General features: G+C 41.5%; 1 protein-coding gene across 1 annotated transcript in view; it reads right to left on the bottom strand.

Annotated features, from left to right (window-relative positions):
• Positions 1–24880, bottom strand: part of RSPO3 (R-spondin 3) — a 59215-nt gene that overhangs the window by 10422 nt on the left and 23913 nt on the right. The window contains exons 2-4 of the mRNA XM_035108717.3: positions 19772–19960; positions 18651–18797; positions 15445–15642 (exon numbers count right to left, since the gene is read on the bottom strand). Coding sequence (XP_034964608.1) covers positions 15445–15642; positions 18651–18797; positions 19772–19960 — 534 coding nt within the window. The remainder of the gene's footprint in view (positions 1–15444; positions 15643–18650; positions 18798–19771; positions 19961–24880) is intronic.

Here is a 24880-nt window from a genome sequence, read left to right as displayed (position 1 = left end):
CCAGTTCAAAACCCTACTTAGCGATGAAGCGCAATGGGTAATATTGGACCATTCACTATATTTTAGCATGACCTACCTTAGAGGGTTGCTATAAAGATGAAATTGGGTGGCTGTGGTGGGAGGACAATGTAATCAACAAATGTAATAAATCAGTCAATCGGGCATTGGACTGAAAAGCCAAGAGACCTATATTCCAATGCTGTATTTTCTATCACTGCCTTGACTGTGTGTGTGTACCACATCTGCAAAGCAGGGGTAACATTTGAGTATTAAAAGCTACCATTACTATAGTCGCTTTGCCAAAAGTTTGAATTCTTCAGTGCATGGGTAAGTCAGTAGAACGGGCCTTTTCTGTTGTACGTTCTTGTCTATGGCGCCAAGGAGGCCAGTCTGGTGCCAACTTTCTCACAGTTTCAACCTTAGCCAAATGCATTCTTGTTTTCTCAGACATATGCGCTGCATCAGTGATTTGATGTTTTTAATATTTTTATGTATTTTTATTATTGTAAATCACTCTGGAACTTTTCGCAGTGGACAGCAATATATAAACATAATAAAGCTAAACCTTGGAATACTCTGGTAAATTATTCAGACAGTGCCCTGTATGATGAACTCATAATAAAGAACAAGCAGAGCACCTTTTCTGGATTGCATTTCTCACCCATTGTACAGATTTTGGTATTCCAGCACTTGGATCCCACCCTGGCAATTTCTCCCTTCTCCAGTCATCTGTCCCACTAATGAAGTCAATTCCTCGGAGTTTAAACTAAATCCTTCTGGTTTTGCAATGCACATTTCTACTTAAGCAATAAACAGCTGTCATCTGCCATTCATTAATATTAATTATAAATGGTTACTAGTGCAGAGGATCCAAGTCCAGCAGCTGAGATTTTTCCGCAATCTGACCTTAAGGGTTTTGAAAGGGTTCTGCTGAGAGGGAGCCTTATACTCCAAGCCAAAAGTAAGTAGAGGTTGAAGAACACAGCATGCAATCCATGTAATCAGTAGAAATGAAGGGGAGAAAGGAAGAATAGGAGAGACCACCAGGAGGTTTCTTTAAATGTTTAAACATCTTACTTAGCCTTTTGTGTTGGCTTAAAAGCAAAAAGAGACATTGTTCATAATGATGGTGCACCATCCATTTCATGTTCCTGCGAATGAAAGCTTGTGCAAATTAAAGGTTGTTCATCTCATGTTTCAGGAATGTAGCATTGTGTTTTATGCTGGAAGCCTGTTTTTGTTTTAAACCGAATTCCTCAGATGATGACAAATAGAAAGCAAACCATCTGAAGAAATTCTATGCCAAGGCATCGATATACCTGAATATTTTATACTGAGGCTACTTATGTCCATAGGCAAAAAGCTTTTGGGCAGTGTGTGTTTGTGTGTATATATAAAATTTATCCATTCACCTTATCTACCTTTTATTTATCCATACAACTGTACGGATGCATAGGTGAGTGCCAGCTAACCTAAGCGGATACGCCACAATAGAAAAATAGATGAATCTTAATAAAACTATGGAAAATCAGATGAATCTAAATAAAACTTTATGAGCAGAGATGTGACTGCATTTCTGTACCAATGAAGGTTTCCTTCTCTTCAATGCTGTTCAGTTTTACAGATGCCTGCTTCTCAGTCCCAGTTGTCCTGCTAGTTTTCTAACCCTTCACAATGGATATTCCCCCCAAAACTCCTGTTTTGAGTGATTGTGAATATTCAGCCCAGCTCAGGTCTAAATCTGCCTTGAGACAAAATGTGTATTGCATACAATTGACTGCACATTTCTTAGTCAGATCCTGCAGATCCTGCAACTCCAGTTGTCTATTGAGAGAAACTACATTATCTATCACTACATACTTCTAGCAGAAGTATGCCATTTCTCCCAAAGCTGATTATTCTACTGCATTTCTTGGACTGTGGTTATGTAGCCATCTTAGGCACATGTAAACTGGTACCTGTTTCGTTACTGGTAATAAAAAAATATTCGTTGTCCACTCTCCCACCACCCCACCTGCTTGAAAAAGAATGTTTTCAAAAGGATGATTTTATTTTTGAAATATATTTTTGTGCATATGTAGAAGCAGAGTCCCTCACCCCTTATGTAGTACCGGTAGTCCAGCATAGGCAAGAACATAAACTCACATTTTTAAAGAAATGCACATAAAATGAAGAGTTACTTCCATTTTAATTCAGTCCGACACAATACACAAACCCAACCAAAACTGCTATTTACTTCAATCCTGGATGTCTTCTCTCCCTCCCCCCAAATATGTGCTTTAGTTTAGCTGCACGTAGTACCACAATAGCTTGATCAATGTGGTTTGTATTAGGCAAAAGTCTAGACTAGATGATGATTTACCAGTCCCTTTTGGGCCTGATGTCAGTCCATTTCTCAAACAGTAACCCATTTTTCTAATGCCTACGCTGACTTGGACACTTTCTAGACCACTTCCTAATAAGTGGAACTGACTGTGCCTTGCAGGCCTTCTTTTTATAAAAACGTTGGTAAAGGTGATGCTTGGAATAGTTTGTCTGAGGGAAAGAGATGCCAGTGATTTTGTTCCACTTTGAAATCGGCCCATAAAGACTCCGGCTAGTAATAGTAAGTAAATACTACTGAATTCTGTGGTCAGCAGCGTCGTAACAGCGTTGCTATACATGGAAATATTCCATGGAAAAATAATTAAACAGTACTAAATTTTGCTTTCATTACATTTAAAAATGTTTCCTCCTCTGCGGCTGGCATTTCCAAAATGTTTTGCATACTTTGGCCGTGTTTTATTGGAGGTACTTATAAATTATTTCTTCTTCTCCTCGTTGCCCTTCCTTTCCCCTCCACTCATGATATTTTCAACATTCAAAGGCTGAAATACCAGATCCAAGAAGAGAAGGCGCCAGGAGCAACTCCTCCACCCAGTCGGTCCAGTTCCTGGCCTTTCCACTATGTGTCAGTATTCTCTAGATAAACAGCAGGCATTTGGAGAGTGCAAGTAAGCTGCTTGTTTCTGTTGCAGCAGCAGCAGGGCGAACTGCTTGTTTAGAATAGTCCTGGGAAAGATGCCAGGCGAAGGAGATCTGGGTGCATGGAAGGGTCTGGTGGAGCAGACTGGTTCTTGGTGCAAACATGATGTGTGAATGTATGGTTTTGTTTCTCCTCAAGTGACTAAAACCCACACCGTCTGATCTATGTGACACTAAACTGGCTTAAAGCCAAGTAGCCTGCCATCATCAACATGACGCTGGGTCATCAACAGAGCTTCCCACCCCCCTCCCAAAAGAAAATCTTATTCCTCGCTCATTTGTTCTAAAAGTAGATAAAACATAATTAATAGTTAGTATATTGTTCTTCCATATTCCTCCAAATCAATAACCATTTGTTCATATTCTTTCTGAAGAAAAGATGCTAATAGCCGGGATGGGCAGATCATTCTATTGCAAGTGTCTTGTCTCTTGTATACAGTATTCACAAGTCTGTTTCTTTCCATTTCTGCATTAATCCAGCCTTTTTTTATTTTTTTAAAAAAGTCTGTACAAAACTTGTTTATATATGCAACTACAGCTGCGGGAATGTTTTTTGCCCAAAAGTGGAAAGATGAAGAGGTCCCGTAGAAAGACGATTGGATACAGAAACGAATGGAGTATGCAGAAATGGCAAAACCTACTGGTCCTGGAAGAATAAGACATCAAGACAACAAACTTTTTAGAAAAGAATGGAAGTGGTGTATATGTGTATGAATAAAAGAATAAGTTAAGACAATTTGGAGTATGCAGGAAAGGACGGAAATAAACGTAAAGAAGTGCAAAAAGGGGAAGGGAGTCAAAATTGAAAATGTTAAAACTTGGCAAAATAATTGTCGTAATGTATATAAATGAAAATTACAAATATTTTTTTTTAAAATAAATAAGATAAAATGCTGCAAACAAGCAGTGAACTTCTGTGTAAACGGAGACAAAGGCATACTTTAAGTTGCTTTACACTGTTTTCAGTATTGTGTAATATTGTGTTTTTAATATCCATGTTGTGTTTTAAATGTTGCGACCCACCCTGGGACCTTTGGGTGAATGGTGGGGGACAATAATAATAATAATAATAATAATAATAATAATAATAATAATAATAATAGGAAGTGTGGATAAGCCCTTTGCCAGACACATGAGTGTCATAAGGCGGTACTATTTACTGCTTCATTTAAGTTTCAGGCCTTGAATTGTGAATTTCTAGATGAGTTTCCTGAATCAGTCAGCTAGTTTTTTACTACTAAAAGTTGGTTAAAATACTTAGTTATAAAATCTAATGCATTCATCAACTCCTGAAGAAAAAAAGTGTGTTATGAGAATCCTGAAATGTGGCAGTCGTCAAACATAAGAGTAAAATAAAATAAAATATATGAACCCCTTGAAAGTTGTCTTATACAGTCCTTTCTTATTTTTTCTCTGCCCTGACTGCTATCCACAGTATTACACATCTGGGGTTTCTTGGTTTGCAAGTCTCAATTTCCACATTACTGGAGTGGCACTGAGGTCCCAAGCCATGTCAGAAGCTGCTTGAGTGAAGCATTTCCCATAAGGTTTGGTGTAAAATTAAACCACATAAATAGAACCACCTGAAAATGAGCAGTTCCACGAACAGGATTGTAGTAACCCACAAGACAGCTACCGTACTTCCCATACCATTCACACAACTTGAGAATTAGGTTTATCTCCAAATATCAAATTTATTGGCTTCACTATAAAAGTACTGCAAAGGTGAGTGTGGCAGGAGATTAACATGCCCATCAATTAGAGTTTGATGTGATAATTATGTAAATTAGCAATTAAAAACATCTTAAATTAGCTACAGTGATCCAGCTCATTACATTTTGCCTACGTGGCCCTCATAAGCTGCCAGCCACTGGTGAAGGGCAGTGTTTAGAATGTTGAAATCAGAGCTCTGAATAATAAAACGTTCATAAAAGAGTACATTGATTAATTTATTTTGCTTAGCAGTTTAGGAAAAAGTAGCTATTATATGGTCAATTCTTTATTCTTTTAAAAATGTTTTCTCTGGTTGCAGAGTACAAGAGTTTTCAACATATGCTTTAAAGTTTCAAAATGATTTATAATCTGGTTAATATAGTTGTTTACTTGCATTAAGTCCAACACATTTTTAGCACAAGCTTCAGAGGAGAGGGGAAGGCTGCCAAGTGACCCCTCTGCTGCATCTTTGCCTGTTTGAGGAGTTAAGAAGCAGAGAGAACAACTGGGGGGGGGGGAGAAAGAAAGAAAGAGGTGAGCTTTCTGCTGATGCAATGAGCAACCAAGACCCGGGGAAAATTTCAGCATTTGTCTTTTGTCCATATACGGATCAGATGCAGAATATGTGATAGAAGTGGTACAGAAATGCTAGAAATGAGATACCCAGCTCTTTCTTCAGCTTGGGCTCCAGTATTCATCCTCCTTGTTCATACGACATAGTAAGCCAAACTATGGCTTATCAAGACCACGCAAATGTGGGGGCTCCTGAAGAGGAGCTTGCAGTCACGTTGCTCCTCCTGCCCATTCCTCTGGCTGGGCTGCTATGCTAAAGTAAGCCATGGCTTGGTTTAACATGTAGTCTGTGGTTAAGCTCTGACCTCACTAACCATGAGCAATATTCAAGGTTTGTTCTTGGCTACGGTTTGTGGCTAGTGAGGATAAAGCTCATGGGTCCCAGTTTGGACATGCTAAACCAAGTCTTGGCTTAGCCCAATAAACCACAACAGTAAAAAGGAGAAAAGCAGCTGTAAGCTCCTCTCTTGGAGCCCATGCAGTCTTACTAAGCCATGGTTTGGTTCATCGTGTTGTGCAAACTAGGTAACTACACCCCACAAAAACCCTCTTGCAGCACTGTTTGTGTATAAGTGACTCAAGTGTGTTACAGATTTTCTGTGTTACAGATTTTCTCATGCATTTTTCATCCAGTATACTGCTAGCTGGGGAAAGAACCATGGTTCAACAACAGAGAGCATCTGATTTGCATGAAGAAGGTCCCAGGTTCAATTCCTGGCATCTTAGGAGTAGCAACCAGTGGCAGCTGGTGAGGTGGCTTTGCTATGCCTGCAGCCGCTGCTTGACAATCAAGAGAGGAAAGGAATTCCCACTTGTACCTTAAGAGATGGGAGGTGGTACTGGAGGCAGAAGCAGGCTGGATCTGCACTGGGATATCATATCAGCAACTATGCGCTTGAATGGCTGTGGCTATGGCACCCTCCCTCTTCACTTCCACAACCTCCCAGTGCTGTGATACACCTTATACACAAAGATTTATGTCCCGTCTCTTTTACCAGTCAGTAATAACAAAGCATGGAAATGAATCCCATTGGTACTCCTAGATCACCACAGAATGGTTACTGGTGAATCACCTCATTGGCCACTGATGGTAAATAAAAAGGGTGTGGAAAATACTCCTTGAGTAAACAAACTAATGTACTGACTTTGTTGGCACCAATAAAAAGATTCCCTCCTGATGCAAATAGCAGCTGTGGAGGATTTGGCGGGGATGAACCTGGCAGGGAGGAAGAGAGTTAAACTCATTCCACAACCTCTACAGTTCTGCTTCTGCTAGGACCCTCTGTGACTGCTATTTACTCTTTTTTAAGGTGTGCATCTTAACCCAAGGGAAGCAAACATGGTGCCCTCCAGATGTTTCCTGACTCTGACTCCTATCAGACCCAGCCAACATGGCTAATGGGCAAGGATGATGGGAGCTGTAGTCCAACAACATCTTGAGGGGGGCCTCACATTCACTATCCCTACCTTAACCACATTCACGTAATTAACTTCATGTCTAGCTTGTCTAGTTTGGCCCTAAGGCAGCTGGTTATGTTAATGGAGAAGGATGGTAAGGATTATCTCCCATGCTTCCCCTCTGTTGGTTGTATTTAAGTCATCATAGCTGAAGCCAATCTGTCACAGCAACTGGGAAACTGCAACTGAGCTCTCAGGAGTACTCAAAATGAAGCAGAAATGTGCTACCTTAGGAGAGGGAATGCTGCAAGGAAGAAAAGGGGGGTAAAAAGAGGATTTGCTGGCAGAAAAAAGCCATTAAAAATAAACAGCCAAACCCTTCACAGGATTTTCATAATTATAGTAGTAGCTTGGAGTCACAGAATCCGAGTTATGATGACCCAGCAGCGTATGCAAAATGTCAACACTGAGATACGGTAATTAGCTTCATGTTAATTCTGAAGCCTCAGCAGCCTGGGGAATAACCACAAAGAAAGGGCATTAACCGTAACCACACTGGTGTCATTCACATGCTGCTGCTAGAGGATTGTGCTGGCGTGATACGCCTCAGCTGCAAGAGTCTCAGCATCTGCTACAAGTTCCTCAAGGCAGCATGTTTTTTGATGTGGGGACAGGGAAAGAAGTAGACTGGGAGTGAAATGCTTTGCCTTCCACCGTACACATGTTTCATACTTTGAATACTGGAGGCAGGTTATCCTCCACTGCAGGTTACAAAATTTTGTTACTACCCCAGTAGGAATGGGAAGAGGCTTTGTAGCTCTGAGCTGTACCTAACTCTTTGCTGTCCAAGACTCCTGCTGCTCTATGTGCACTGTACACTCCTGATACACTAGAATAACCCAGGGCAATGCTGTGTTCTGTCCACACACCCTTTTCCAATACAGGGAATACTGGGCTAGAGTGAAACAGTGGCAGAGAATATTGCCAAAAATATTTTTTGCTAGTAGTAAATAAAGTATATAAAGAAAGGACCACAGCATACATTTGAAGCACATCCAACACACATTTAAACCTCATTATTTTCTCCAAAGAATTATGGGAACTGTAGTTTATTAAGGGTCCTGGGAATTGTGGGTCTGTGAGGGGTAAACTGCAGTTCCGGGGGGGGGGGTGTCTTGTGCTTTTAATATACAAGTGCATGATGTGGATCTTCCCTAAATGCCAAATGGAGATGTTATAATTAACATGCTGAAATCATACTGGCCAAATGAAAGCGCATCTTAGTGATATGAACTGAGTTGTATTGATGAAAGGTTTTGCACAATCCCTTTTATGTTTTAAAATATTGGACAGCTGTGGGTCATATCCAGTTCTGGCTATTCACTCACTCAACTTATGCCACTTTGGGTTGAAACAACCTTATCCCTACTGAGATCAGTAGCCCATCTAATTTGGTATTGTCTCCTCTGTCTGGCAGCAGCTGTCTGAGGGTTCAGTCAAGGAGTCTTTCCCAAACACTTCTGAAGTTGCTGGGGACTAACATGGTCTCTTTTGCATGCAAAACTATATTTGAAGTAGAACAGCCTAGGTTGCCAAAGATACTGAACCCTTGTACAACATTCTGCTGGGAAAGCAAGGGCAGAGAAAGGAGCAGCAGGTATAGTTGCTTGAGATCCTTCAATGCAGAGAGAAAGATGGAACCTTGTTTATTTAATAAGAGGTGCCCAATAAAGGCTGCAGATATTTACAAAAGAGAGAAACACACTGTCACATAATCCAGTATTGAAGGCTGAGCCTGAAAATAGGCTGCAGAACATTCTTTAAGTATAGAAATGCCTATACTGCCCTTCCAAAGAAATTTCCAAGACAAGATTACATTAAAAGAAGAAAAATCAAATTAAAATACAAGTACAGGCAACGACCATTTTGCTCACACCCAATTGATGCACAACTGCTGATGCACGGGTCCTTTTGGACTTGGAAGAGGGCAGAACAGGGGCGGAACAAGGTGGAACAGAATGGGATGGGCTTATGCATGCTCTGCCAATGTGTGTGGGGCCCAAGAACAGAGCAAAATGGTTTGGCTGCCAGATAAAGGCAATCAGCAGGGCTAAAATTATTTAGAAGTCATAGTGGCTGAAGACTGCCCTTTCCTGGTGCCAAAAGGACAACAAAGTAGGCACCAGGCATACTTTCCTGGAGAAAGCACACCATAATTGTGGTGCCATAACTGAGAAGGTCCTCTTCCAGATACCAACCTACCTCACCTTACAGGGTGGCACCCACAGAAGGCCCTTATTTACCTGGTAAATGGTCGGAGGGCACTTTGAGACTGACTGGGGGCAGAATCCTGCTGAAATACCGTCTTCTAACTTAATCTATGAAAGGTGCATGAATGTGCTCCTCTTTTGCCACTGGCCACCCTAGTTATAATGTCTTCATCACCATGCTGGAATCTGATAGGAAACTACAAGAGGAAGATGCCTAGGTTCTGATGTGGGCTCTCTTCTTGAACCTGGGGAACCTCTTGCAATGTTTCTATTTAGTGGTTCCCCAAATGTCTATGTGAGTCCTCAGCTGTCGAATCAAACCTTTTTTAAAAAAGCAACCTTAGCTTGTTCCCCTTGGTTATACTAATAATAAAACAATGTAAAATAATACTAAAAGCCAAAAAATACCCTCTGTAAAAGAGAAGGCATTTCTTATCTACAAAAGATATCCAAACCTGCAGGCATGACATACCATATTTTTCTGTGTATAACACACCCACCCCGATGTATAAGATGACCCCTATTTTGGGGGGAATCCAATTTAAGAAAATGAGGGGAGAAGGCCCAGAGTTGTTGAGCTTTGGGGGGGGGGCTTTTTTGAGGGGGTTGCTGAAAATCACTCACCAGACTGATTGCACTGTCAATTGCACATGTCACAGAAGCCACAAACCAGCAAGTGCACGCCCAATTGCTGCAGCGGCAGCCAATCCACAGCATCCATTGCCATGGCCACCAATCACCAACCCAATTGCCGCCGCAGCAGCCAATCCAAAGCAGCAATTGCCGCAGCCACCAATCACCCACCCTATCACTGCCGACAAGCTCCTGCTCGTGGCTGCCCATCCCCCCCCAATTGCCCATCCCCCCTCAGCACTATCCATGTATAAGATGACCCTCGGTTTTGAATGTTATTTTAGAGTAAAAAACAAAACACCTTGTCTTATACACAGAAAATTGTGGTAATCATATTGGTAGGTAGGAATGAAAGAGCTTCCAGAATAATATTGTAGCATGCTCACAGACAACATACTTAAAAACTACCGGTATATAGCAGCAATTTTCAGACACATTTATGAATGTTTCTGAAACTCACTATAAATTCATGAATTCAAATCATACCGCCAACATAAATTTTGGTTGGTAAAAGACTGTTCAGTGGCAACACCAAAATACTTCGATTGAAGCCAAAGTCAGTGGGACTTGATTGCTTTGGATTATTATCAGAAGTACTCTGGTTTAAGTTTTTGCATACATATGTCAGCCTGTAAAATATTTTGTACCCTCTTTCATATTCAGCCTAACCTATGCCTAGTTAGGATATTTATTCAGAAGTCTGTCTGACATCCAAGCAAGGCATCTTATTCCAGGGCACATGTGCACAGAATTGAAAACTCTCTCTCTCATTCTTTTAATAAACTGCATTATGCTGCTTCTGTTGTTTTTCCCTGGAGCAGTTTCACAGAATGTTAATTGAATCTTTACTCATAAACAAAGAAAAGTGAACAGAGATGAACTCTGCAACAACATGTCCCACAGGAACGCTAAATGAGCAGCCCACTTTTCTTTGCAACTCATTGCATTTCACTGATGTCCGAATCTGTGTGGTGTGAGAGTGGGCGTAAATAAGAGGAATTTAATTGCTTAATACTTTGAGCCTGCTGGTATTGTGTTACATTGTCTTCATCTAAAACCACAGCAACACTAACACTGAGGAATGGCTTTGTGAATTTTAGTTAAACAGTGTTCTAGGAAATCTACTGAAAGCCCAACAGGACGTCCGACTGGACTCTGTATATACAAGAGTCAACTGCATATTTATCAGATCCGGTCTACAAATATGTTGGATGCCCTACGTGGACACATATACTAATTAGGGATAGATGACCTGATCTGAAAAAATAAATAAAACTATTAGATGTGGCCAAAATTTTGGCATTCCTCTCTTCAAAAACCAAATGAAATCTTTATATGAATTCAAATGTTTGACATTGCTTAAGGCATTAAAAAAAAATCCCTTCCCAGGCCCTCCAAGTGTCCCTATTTTCCAGGGACGTCCCTGATTTAGAGATGCCATCCTGGATTGTCCCGCTTTTCCTTAGGATGTCCCTATTTTCATTGAAGAAATGTTGGGGGGTATGTAGTTACCTGACCCCTGAGCCATCTGAAGGCAATCCTGTATAGGGAAGGGTTTTTTAAAAAAATGCTTAATGTTTTATTATGCTTTTATATATGTTGGAAGCTGCCCAGAGTGGCTGGGGAAACCAGTACGATGTGTGGGGTATAAATAGTAAAATTATCATCATGGAATGGGATGTCCCTATTTTCAGCAGAGAGATGTTGGAGGGTATGCCTTCCATCATCAGATCACTTAGATAAGTGGGTTTGCAAACTGTGTCCCTGTGATTGCTTGGAAATATATCTAGTTCCTCAGTGGGAAAGGCAAGAATAGTAGGCAATGAAAGACATCTTGTTCACCTTTGCAGATTTTCCACTTTGGCCGGGTGTGTTCCAGACTTTGCTCCCAGATTCAGTTCATATAAGGTTAAGGATGAGTCCTAGCAGGGCTGACCAGTACAATGCATGTGGCCTAAAATATGATCCAGAACTATCTGCAATGTATAAAGAACCCTTGGCAGGCAAGTAAATGTGAAAAGTTTCCCAAAGATATTTCAAAAGTCTGTGGCTTTGAATAAAGCCTCTTCCAATTAAAAGTGTTCCAAATGAATCCCTGTGGGTTACATATGGGTAAAAGATGAGCCATATGTGGGAAGCAGGTGCATGTTGACACCTCAATCCAGCTATATATCTACAACCACTCATGGCCAATGGAAGAGGACAATAGTCTCATTTGCACTAGGCTGCCCCTTTTTGCCCATCCTTTCACACCATCTCTGAATTATCCTGAAGTGCTGCATTCTATAGCCATTAATGTCAAGTGAAATATTTCACCACAGCTTATTATATTTTAGAAGTTTACCATCTCATATTCTCTTAAAGTTCCCCAATAGTACCTAACAAAAAGGTATTGATAATTGGACGTGTAGGCATACCCCATAAAATAGATTCCTGGCTCATTCCGGTGAACAGACACATCATAAAATGTGTGAATATGTAACACTGGTTTCTTGCAAACAACTTTGAAATTTACATGCTAGCCAGTGGAAACCAAGGCCATTTGCAAAAAGTGTAAATTGCTAATGTGCATTTATTTTTAAAAGTGAAAAATCAGTAGAAAGTTAATGGAGTCGTTAAATAGCAAATGCTTCCAACCTCTGGAAATCACATTAATATAATGAGCAGTTGGGATCCCTTTAGAATTGTGCATATCAAACCAGTTTGCAGCATGCAAGTCACTAAGTGGGGCAGGAAGGATAAAGCAATGAAAAAGAACTAAAAGGTACTGTGGTTTAGTAGAAAAAGAGATCAGACGAACAGGAAGGCACATAAAACTTTTACAGGGTGTGGTCCACAAATCAACTGTGCTGTACAGCACTGCAGTACACAGCACTGTGTTCTGCTGATTACTCTTCCCTTTCTCCCTTATTATAACCAGGCACAGCAAGGATCCAGATACCACATGGCCCAGCATTCATAAAACAGCCTTCGACACTAACTGTGAGTGGTGGAAGCTGTTGCAATGACCCTTGGCAGGCCTGACCATCTTCTGATCCACAACTGCTCTGTTATATTATAGCCGTGGGCTGGGTTGTGTCCCCACTCTGACTTAAACTTTCGAGTTTTCTGAAACCCGGCTCGCTGCTAACGGTCGTCTACGTTAATGCATATTGACACCAGGGAGGCACCCTCACTGTACTGTATTCTTGGTGCCTGCTAAAGATATTTTTTTAGGCAACCTCCCCATATACTGTATGCAGAATGTTGATGTGTGTTATAACATATTTTATTACTGATTTTTTTAAAAAAATGTTTTAAATAGTTGCTTTTAACCATCTTTACCAATAATTTTATTGTTTTATTCTTTTTGTAAACTGCTTTCAGTTTTTTAAATAATCAAGAGGTGTGTAAATTTTATGAAATAAATAAATGCAAAACAACACAAGACAGAATTTTTAAAAATTACTAAGACAAAAAAACCCCACCTTTTTAAAAACACATCACACACAAAGGGATATTTTCATGAAAGTACCACTCTAAAGAAAGAAAGAGTTTCACCGTATAGGACATGCAGCAGTCAATTATCAATTGGCTATAGTTAGCAACATCACAGTTTTCTACATATGACCTAGGAAAGTAGGGGTAGCAACCAAAACAGGTGGATACATGGGAAGGACAGGAGAGAACCAAGCTTACACCAAATCCCTTATTTCTTCAGACCTCAAATATGTTTTCAACAATGGCAAAATTTTAGGCGATCACAGAGTTGGGATAACAACAATTCCATCTATAAAACTCATTTCAGGGTTATACCCACTGCCCCATCTACATCATTACAACAGAATATAGGATATGGCATCACTATGCACTCAATCACAACCCGTAAGACTTGTCTATAAACTCCCCAACAGAGGCCATAATTCAGATGACAAAGCATTTGGCATGAGGCCACAGTATATCACTCTGGCCTCACATATCATGAACACTTAGAGTACACAAAGAAGAATTCTGGCAATGGAATCCATAGAGAAAGGGCACTTTACATACAAAGGGAGCACTTGGCACAAACAGCTAGACTTCTCAAGACACACAACTAGATGGCTGCCACCACTATTTGGCAAGGGGAAAGTGATAAATGATCTAGTGGGGCTAGTCTACCAGGCAAAATTGCAGAGGAGGGTTGATCACAATGGTTGCCAAAAGGGTTCATTGGCCTATATATGAATTAGGCTACTGTCTCACATAGCACACCTTGATTAGCACAGAAACAACTCTCTCTCTCTCTCTCTCTGGGACACTATGTGTTGGGAACTCTCTTTGAAGAGGAACTCCTCTCCCAGATTAAACCAGGAACCTCCTGCATGTGACATCTGAGCTGTTCCACAGGGCTAGGCCTCCTTCTGCAGCCATGGCCAACCTGGTTTATGTATTGGTCATATTGCAGCTGGGACATTTCTCCATGAATGTCATATTATGTATCTGCCTGCGGTTGACTGCTGTGGCTGAAGAAGTTGGGAGCTTCTTTGTGGGGTTTGCAGTGTGACCCAAAGTCCTGGCAGCTTCCTATTGTTTGTCTCTGACATGACTGCTGCCAGCTAGAAATGCCAAACTGAGTGGGACTTCTTGGCATTCCCTATGGTGGGCCGTGAAATCCAACCTGTTTGCCTGCCCCATGCCCTATGCACTGAGTTTTGGGGAGGCTATCCCACAGGGGGCATGTTTGTGTCTTTCTTTGTTGCACACCCCCGTTTTCTGCCTAGCAAATTGCTCCCCACTTTCCACAGAAAGACTTCTGAACTCTTTTGGCAGGCCTCCATCCAAAACGTGTACTGTAAGGGAGGCTGTGTCCTATACAACTTTGTTTCCTTTGTGGTATGCAGTCGAGAAGCTTCAAGTGTGGGTGGCAGGGCAGTCTTGAGCAGGTCGGGCGCCCTGGCACTGAGGGGCGGAGATCGCTCCGGCGCCCCCCACCCTTGCAGCACGCAGCATGGCTTCCGCGCTACCTAGAGCCAGCCCTGGTGGGTGGTGTAAGGTGACTCAAACCCCTTCCTGCGGGGTTCTCAGGGTCCTGCTGTTGACTCAGCAGTGAGAGCTTGGGGAGTGCAGGAGTGGGGGTGTTGCTGTGGCATCATGGAGGAGGGAGGCTGGCAAGCTGTCCCTGTGACTGAATGGTTTGTTTCCATCTACAGTATATCTGGCCATCATGAAGGCAATGCCATAATGTTGCCACATTCACTCCATGACACTGCCGCAACGTCCCTGCACCAGTCCATAATTGGGCAGGTGCAAGTAGTGCTCCTAGGGACATAGTGGTTGTCACTGTTTTCTATTCTGTGCTTTGGGGAGTTGCGTGTTTTCTTCCTCCTGTTCTGGATCAGGAAAGGATATGGCAGGCACTGTCCTGCTGCTGCAGCGGCTTATATCTTCCCTGCACCCCACGCCATCCGGCAGAATTGGACCATACTTGGAGTAAAGGCTTGCTTGGTTAGTCATCATATTCAGCTACTCACAACTTGTAAACACTGTAGCTAATATTGCATTCAGAATATCTAGCTATTATCTAGCCTTCCTCTGCCAGACTGTTTAAACAGTGACTTAACTCCAAGTGTCACAACTGAGGAATAGCATAATGGCATAAATGACTCTTACAGCTTCCGGATGATACCTTGTTTAAATGAACCTTGTTTAAAGGAACGAAAATCATGAGTCAACATTCCCAACATGCCAAGTTTTAGGATTTTCTCAAACCAAATACTATTAAGCCCCAACAAAAATTCTGACGAAATAACGCCTTTATAAGGAATTGGTATTCATCAATTCAAAAATATGGAAGAATAATTATCGTAAGTACCTGTTTCTCCTGTCTGGCATTTCTTTCTCCGTATAATACATTTTTTTGTCTCCGTTGTATGTGGGCATGGTTTCCCCTTTGTAGAAGGAAGTTGTAAGATTTCTCTGTCCCTCGTTTCATTCCCCCTTTTGAAACCACACGTTTTCCCTCTCTTCATGCAAGGACCCCATGGGCTCCATTCACTAACTTTACAATGCACTGCAACAAAAATATGACATAAGTTAAGTATGGCCTCAGTTAATTTAAAGTGGAGATGCTATATGTAGTTTTTTGTTACACACACACACACACACAATCTTTAATAAAGAATAATAATTTAAAGAAGCAAAGAAAGTATGGCCAAATAGCCCTAAATATATGCAGAACTTACACAATATATTCTTTTCACACCTTGTGCACCACATATTTAATCTGTATGTTTGTCAGGTCCAGAGAAAACTGATCTTTATGATCTTGAATGTATGCTTTCTCAAAGGTTTGTTTCATATGAAGTGCTTGCTCAAATAAGAGTGGTTACAAGTAGGTGTTGGTCTGGGTCGAAGTAAAATAAAAAAAATTCCTTCAGTAGCACCTTAAAGACCAACTAAGTTTTATTTTGGTATGAGCTTTCGTGTGCATGCACACTTCTTCAGATACAGTGAAATAGGAGTCCCCAGGCACTTATGTAGAGAAGGGGTAGGGAGGGGGTGGGGAGGGGGAGGGGAGGGGGGATCACTCAGAAGGGTGGTGGAAGTGGGTGATTGACTGACTGATAGCTGTTTCACCTTCTGAGTGATCCCCCCTCCCCTCCCCCTCCCCACCCCCTCCCCACCCCTTCTCTACATAAGTGCCTGGGGACTCCTATTTCACTGTATCTGAAGAAGTGTGCATGCACACGAAAGCTCATACCAAAATAAAAACTTAGTTGGTCTTTAAGGTGCTACTGAAGGAATTTTTTTATTTTACTTCAAATAAGAGTGTAAAAGCTCGGGGCAATTTCATGGAGTAGCACTGCCAACTTTTTCACTTTAGTCTGTTTCTGTACCATTAACAGCATTCTGATCCGCAAACATTAGTAAGTGGCAATGTTTGTCTCCATGCTGCAGAAAGCTTCACATAAGGATAGCCCTGCTAGATCAGGCCAAAGGCCCATCCGCCCCAGTATGCTATTCTCACAGTAGCCATCCAGAAGCCGATGAGAAACCCACAAACAGATCCTGAGCGCGACAGCACTCTCCCCACCTGTGATTCTCAGCAACTAGTATTCAGAGGCTTGCAACAGTGGAGGTAGAACATAGGCATTGTGGGTAGTAGCCATTGTGGCTAGTAGCTTCATTGGCTGGTGCAGGATCATCTGTTTGGGCCAGCTGGAAACCATCACCTAGCATGACACTGGGTTTTCAGTGCTTTTTTAGCAACTTGAACAGCTTAGCAAATAGCTGCCAAGCAAGTATTGTATCATTCAAGTATTTCAGATAAATGGAAGATACAAGATTCAGCAACAGAAGTCCTACTACTAATGGTAACTTTATAGTGATGGCTTTAGCGCATCAGTGTGATTAGACATAACTTGATATGTTCTGTACTCTTTGAGATGTATTAACATGAGCTTTCGGGGGTGTGATTCTGTTAATTGGGTGAGAGTCACACCTGCTCGCAGCAGAAAGCCTAAATCAATATGCTAAGTGTGTAATCTAGTAAGTACAACTCCTAAGAAGAAAAAGCTTGGACTAAACGAATAAGATTTCCTTGGAAAGCAGCATTGGTTGAATTGCATCCTATGCACAGATTTAGGCATTGGTCAAATAAAAGATGTTTTTTGCATAATGAGGCCACTGATTGGATCCAGGTTGTGACCAGTCATCTCTGACAAAACACTTGCTATGCCTTATAGAGGACGCAGACATAAGTTCATGTGTCAAAATATTTAGGCACTAAAATGCACACATAAAAAACAGATACACTTGAACTGTATGGAAGCAGCGGGAGCATCCAGAACAAAGGGGAAGAGAACGAACAGCAACCCTGTCTCTGTTGCTGCTTTTAAGAACTGCACCAGGAAATAATAGACAGTGGGGCATGTGAGACAGATCATCTACTACAGGGTCTAAGAAATCTGATTGCCACTTCCTGCACTTGGCACTTTTGAGGAACTGGTTGCAGGTTGTAATAATAAACTGCGCCTGAAAGTTTTGTCATACCTCACTCTGGTTTATGTATTTTAACACAGAGATGAGGAATATATGGCACCCTCCCCCAGATGTTGCTCGTTTCCCAGACCACTGGCCATGCTGGCCGAGGCTGAAAGAAGTTGGGAGTTCAACAACATTTGTATTGAATTGTTATAAGTGGGTGTGATCTTCTATATTCTGCTGTTTTTTCAGCTTGTAAACCATGTTGTGTATAGAAGAAGAAGAAGAAGAAGAAGAAGAAGAAGAAGAAGAAGAAGAAGAAGAAGAAGAAGAAGAAGAAGAAGAGTAGTAGTTTGGATTTGATATAGAAATGTGGTATGCAAATTAAAAGTGAAATGAAATTAAAACATCTGATGGGCCACAGGTTACACACAAACACATACATACACACACACACACAAAATACATATACATATACATATTATATAGCGAGTTTAAAATGGAACAACTGTTAGAACTGTAAAAAATGAATTATTTATTTGGGTTGTGATACTATGTTTTGAAATTAACTGGTATTTTAGGATTTAATTCAAATGCTGCAGCCCAGCTGCTCATGGTGGCAGTAGCAGAAAGTCTGGGGAGGAGGCAGAACAACCAGGCTTCATCCCTTTGTGAGTTCCAAGTTGGCACAGTGATCTTGATGAAGTCTGATGTTGGTGATCAATGTCTGTGAGACTGGCTTGGGATCCAGTGCATCCTAGTCTTTCAACTAGGATCCGCTAGCAGGAATACTACCATACACCAGCAGGCCTCCACCATACACATTTGGTGGGTGGTTGTTCTGCCTCGTACAACCATAGAAAAAGTTATGACAACCATCATAACAAGTAAGTCCACGGACCTCCCCCCCCTTCAAATGCCTACAAAGGGGGGAAACACCTTTTCTGAAGCACAAACATTTTATTTGTGCATATTTCCCCTTTGCAAGATTTAAACTGCATGTCTTTGCAGGTAAGCAAAAACCAACAGAGACTATATTCCACAAATGGAAATGATGTATTGGGTACAGCTTTTGGGGACAGACATTTTACTTACCAATATTGTTGCACTCCATAGTGTGATTGTTGGTTTCCAGCCAGTCAGGGCAGTTTCCAAGGCACTTTCCAAGGTGTAAGTAAAACCCATTTCTACACTTTGTGCAGAAATTTTTATTGAAGCAGGTTTCACAGTCAGCTTTACATTCTGAAGGGCGAGAAATAAGCAATTACTATTTGCCATGTATACCATGAGCTACTTAAGTTAGTGTGATGTCATATACAAGACAGAGTTTGTATCCATTAGGGATCAGCAACTGAAGATGTTTGGGTCAACCCCATTGCAAGAAGACATTGGCTGGAAGGACTGACAGTTATAGCACTAGACTGGCCCATGATCTATCTGCTTCTCAATGTGGCTAGCCTATAAAGCTTGGTGTGTACAGAAAGAATCATTTCGAGTGGTTAAGCCGCTGTGGAAACACACTCATCACACTATGTCCCAATGTATAATCTTCTATCCAGGATCAATGTTCAAGGAAACAGGTTTTGCCACTTTGCAATATCACAAAACCCATCACCCACATACTACCATAGTAGTTTTACATCTCTTTTAAAATGAGGCTTTTACCATCCCTACCATAATCATTAATAACAACACAACAAACATTTACATATTATGCTTCTTTATTTTATTTTTTAAATAGCAAGAAAACCAGCCAACAGATTGTACCCTAGGAGAGAACAATATTTAACATTTTATTTTCATTGTGCATAGCCACTGGTTTATCTCCCTTAGACAAACTCGAATAAATTGGATTCCTGGGCAGTACAGTACCAGTTTCTTCTAACATTGAGGGTTATGCTTGGTTACATTACTAACTTTAAGTGAAAAGGAGATAAGGAGAGGTGAAGGACTGGAGCTCCCTGGTGGAGACTGGGGATTTGGTTGGCCATCACTCTAATCCCAAGAAAACAGATGCTAAGTGATTGAGAGTCTCACTGCCCCCCCCCCCAGGTTTGACAGAGAAGCAGGTGGTGTCAAGAAGAGAGCAACACAACAGAGGGACCCATTGCCAGTGGACTATATGTTGGGGTAGCATTGGAATAGTGGCTCATATCCATGACAAGAGTTCACAAGACAGCATGAAAAGAGTAGCTGCAACTTTTCCTTCAACTTACTTTTACACTCATTTCTTTCTGGGTACCGTTGTCCATAATATCCATTGGGGCAGGATGAAAAACACATCCCTATCTCTCTAATTTGACTCCTCATCAGGAAAAAAAAGAGTCGAGGTTTACATGTTAAGCATCCATTGAACTGGGAACATGTTGCACATCCTTGGCAATCTTGGCTCATATCGAGATTCACTAAGAAGAAAAGTAACACAAACAAAGGGGAGTTAGCTAGATAACATCTCTGTAATCCATAAATCTTCTGCTGAAACCTCATTAGGGTTTTTTGGTTTTTATTTTTTGGTTTTGCAGCTTGGAACCCCACATTTCACAAGGGGCATTATTTCTTTCCTATTATTAATAGTATCACTCTCGTGCAAAATAAAGCTCTGCAATTCTTATGAAAAGAGAGAGAAATAACAAAATATACCAGCTCAGCTTGAACATATATATGTTTACTTGGAATAATATGTTGTGCGCAGTGGGGCTTACCGGTACTTTCAAGCAAGTGTCTGTAGGATTGCAGCTTCAAGAACATACTGCACAATTCTGTGTATGTTATTCATAAGTCTTACTAAATTATATTCCTTCCAATAAATTAACTAGAGCTTACTCCCAAGTAAGTAGATTGAAGACTGGAGTGATCATTCTGTGATATTATGGCAGTGGACAAAGCTGTACCGTAACTTTTGAATAAATATTTAAATTTTAAAAAGAGAAACTAATACAGCCTTAATCTTTATCCACTGATCCAGTAAGTTTGCCACCCCCCCAAACTGTGCGCTAGGGAATTCTGTGTTTCGCAAAACCATACTAATGAGGACAATAATAGTAGATTATTATTATACTACTATTAAAACCATCAGTGTTACCTATTCCTTTCCTATATCTCATACTGTGGGGGAAGTTGCAGATTGCAGCCTTACTTCATTTGGGGCAATGGTGAAGCCCAAAAAGCCTATCCAATGCCTTACGTAAACTGAACATGTGACCTAGAACATGCTGGAGTTTTATAACAGACACGCGGAAGAGTTCCTTGGCAAAGGAGTCATTTTGAAAAGCAAAAATAGTCACAAAATAGAAAAAGTAGCTTCATTTGCATTGGCAACAGAGAAATCAAAGCAATATTATGCAGATGTGAATGTTGTATGTTGTTTTAAGGATATTTTAATTTTAAATTTAATTGTTTTGTAATTTGTTATGTTTTGCCTTACTTATTCTATTGTTTGGTCCACCTGGTTTTTGCAATCTTGCTTTTGTATATGTACAAAAAACAAACCTTGAACTAAGTTTGCAATCAGCTCTAAAACAATACTTGGTTCAACCAATCCAAGAAGAACATCACAAGCCATGAAAGAAGAAAAATCAATACGAATAACCTGTTGTCTTCTCCACGTTGCATATGTATGCATAATCACCACCAATGAGACCTAAAAATGAGAGAGTTCAAATACGTATACTTTCTTCACTGTCCTTCTGAGCCTAAACAATTCTGAAGACTATATCGCTGAAACTAAATTTACAAACGTTGCTGTTTAATATTAACAACAGCTTTTGTTTGAAAAGCAATTTGTTCAGCTTCCAAGATATTGATCCACTTCAGCAATATACTATTTCAATGTATGGCATACAGTTTTCCAGTGGTTGACGATATGCTTATTGGTCTGTAATTCACTGGGTGTAATTTGGAGCCATTTAAACAAATTGGCACCACCACTGCTTGGAACCCACTAAGAGGGACATGGCCAGATTTAACATTGTGGGTAAATATTCTGGCAAGAGTTGTCACACACCAATCAGCATAAGAGTGTTAGCATAAATCCTCTGCATGGCACAGATGCGGCATGTGGCTGAATTGTTTACTTTATATGATTGCTGTAACTTTCCCACACAGGAGCTCAAGCTGTAACCTGATCTCCTGTCATGTGATGTTCTTTGTTCTCTTTCTACTTTCACTTTCTTCTGAACTGGAGAGTGATGGCCGAACACACACTCTCTGAATAAACGTAGATTAGCACCTACGATTGTTTGCTGTCTTCTTTACCGAAGCCAGTGGCAGTAGTAAGAATATTGGTGATTTACACCCCAATATTCCAACAGTGGTAGCAGAGTTCTGGCAGAGCTCTGGTTCCGATCCACGGACCTCTGAAAAGCGTAAACTGGCAAGGAGGCCTCAATCTGCAGCAGCTGATCCTGAGGAATTTCGCCTGCTTGGGAGTCACGGTTCCTGCGTTCCAGGGGAGGAAGTGCACGGAAGTCTGCGTTCCTTATCACCGGAGCAGTGAGTAACCGGGACTGATTTATAGCGGCAATAAAACCTCTAAAGCGGCAGCTTAATTGCAGATGCCTGCCGAAAGCCTAATTTGCAGCTTCTTTGTACTTTGAAGTCAGAAGCTAGCAGCACGCTTACAGTAGCAAGATGGCTAAAGCCGGGGATTCAGATCAAACACCCAAGAGTTTGTGTCCTTTGTTAAATGACTCAAATTATGCAACGTGGAGTGTTAAAATGGAATGTGTTCTTATCCGGCAAGGACTTATTGAGTTGATTCAGAACGCACCGCCCGTTTTGCCAGGCCACAGGTGGTTGAATCGCAACGCACAGGCAAGGGCAACAATAGTTCTGCATTTGGACCCATCACAGCTGGTTCATATTCGGAACTTAGATAATGCTTATGATGTTTGGACTCATCTTCGGGACGAGCACCTTAGGTTGCGCGCCGGATCAACAACATTATTCTTTCAGAGATTAATTAATTTGCGTCTGAAGGAGGGAGGAGACTTGAGAGCCCATTTGCATCAGATGCGTCAACTACGCCAGGAGCTAGCTGACAGAAACGTCAATTTGGATGACGACATTTATTGCTTTACAGTGCTAAATAGCCTTCCCAAGTCCTATAATGCTATTGCAGCCCAGCTGGGGGCTCAAGACCCTCAGCAAATGACTGCAGCAGGAATTTATGCTTCATTGCTTAATGAGGAGGACAGGACCCGCGCACAGGCGGAGGCCAACGGGGAGCGCTACTCACCCTCACCTGGTGCATCTGCAGAGACTGCACAAGCCCTTAAAACTGTGGTCAGATGCCAGTTATGCAATATTCCTGGGCACACAGCCAAGACATGCAGACGACCCCAGAAGGACTCAGGAAGTCAACAACAGGCTTCTGGGCCTAAGGGGCGAGGCAGCGGCGGTAGCGGCAGCAGCGGCGGCGGCGGCAGCAGCAAGGGCCCTACTGCACGCAAAATGCTTCTAATGCTCACTCAGCTTGATGACCAAGACGACGACGGGTCTTATCTGATCATAGATTCGGGATCTTCGCACCATCTGGTCAACGACAAGAGACTGTTCCAGACTTTCGAGAAGCTGGACTCCATCGTGTCACAGGCAGATGGCAATTCCTTGAAATCCATTGGAAAAGGAACTATTTTTCTGAAATCTCTAAATTTGAGTATCAGTAATGTGTATCTTGTTCCAGAGTTGAAGCAAAACCTTTTCAGTGTTTCTCAAATTGATGAGAAGGGGTTTGAGCTGTGTTTTCACAGGGGCACCTGTGTGATTTCTAAAGATGGAGAAGTTCTTTTGACGGGACACAGAGACAAAGATAACCTTTTCAGATTATCTTATGATAAAAGTGATGCATGTTTTAATGTTGTTGATGATTGTTTAACAGGTCCAGAGGAGCCTAAGGTGGCAAAGAAGCAACCAAGCAAGAAAGGTCTAACACGTTGTTTCCAGATCGTTTCTGCTCATGTTTTTGGTCCTATGCCAGAGTCCCTTGGCAAGGCCAAATATTATCTTCTGATAACTGACCACTTCTCTAAGTATACGTGGTTTTATCCTCTGAAAAAGCCTCAGCAGGCTATTGTGAAATTTTCTGAATTTCATGCTAAGGTTGAACTGAAACATGGTTGTAAAATTGAATGTTTATTGACCAATGACATTCCTCTTTTTACTTCACAGGAGTTTCAAGCTTTTTTTGATGACAAAGGCATTCACCACAAGTTTGCCAAGACCCAGGCAGCTTGGGACAAAAGCTTGTGTGTTAAGGTTAACACTGAGTTAGAAGCAGGCATGCAGGCGCAACTGCTGAGTTCAGGATTGTCTGAACAACTGTGGGCTGAAAGCATCTCATTTTTCCTTTACCAGTGGCTCAGACAGGTTCCTAAAGGACAGAAGCGTTCTCCTTATGAGATTCTGTTCCAACAAAAGCCTGATGTGAGCAACACTAAGGTTTTTGGAACCAAAATGTGGGTGGCTTCGCTTGAGGGCAAGCCAGTCCAAAGCATTCTATTGGGTTTTGAGGAAGGTCAATACAGAGTTATGTTGCTTTCTTCCAATGAGGTGATTCTTACTCAAGAGGTAGAACACTCTCCTACGCCACAAGAAACATATGTTCTTGATGAATTTCCCATAGGTGCCAATGATTTTGATGCTTCCTACACTGACACAAGTGGTAGTGAAGATGAATCCTTTGCTGATGGCTCTACCCCGAGTAGCTCTGACACAGGGGAGACAGTCATACACAAAGGAACTCATGCTGTTTTTAACAGACCATCATCAGATGATGAGAAAGTGCTTGAAGCACTAGATCCACTGTTTACCATTGGTAAGAGTTCTCCCAAAAGTCCTGAAGGGGAGAATCTCAGTAAACAGGATTTGCACCTCTCACGCAGGTCTGAGAGGATTAGAAGAGGACCCAAGAGGTATTCTCAGGAGTTTGCCAACACAGCAATTGCAAATTTAGCTGTGCTTAGAACTCCAAAACAGGCAGCAGTCACACAGGCTAAGCCACAACAACAGGTTGTCAAACGCAACACTGTTTCTGTCAACAGAGCAACTGCTCTGGTCCCCTGGAAGCCAAAGCTGGTCAATCCAGTCTCAGAGAGTTCCACAGCAGGAAAGTCCTACTTTGTTTATGACAACTGTCTGTTCACTTCTCTTAATGATGCTCTCACATTTGCATCTTTTTCCATTTCAGGATTCAGGGGAGATGTTAGCATAAATCCTCTGCATGGCACAGATGCGGCATGTGGCTGAATTGTTTACTTTATATGATTGCTGTAACTTTCCCACACAGGAGCTCAAGCTGTAACCTGATCTCCTGTCATGTGATGTTC

Source organism: Zootoca vivipara, chromosome 3 (genome assembly GCF_965207765.1).
Source record: "Zootoca vivipara chromosome 3, rZooViv2.hap1.1, whole genome shotgun sequence".
NCBI lineage: Eukaryota > Metazoa > Chordata > Lepidosauria > Squamata > Lacertidae > Zootoca > Zootoca vivipara.
This window is presented reverse-complemented; position numbering and strand designations above follow the sequence as displayed.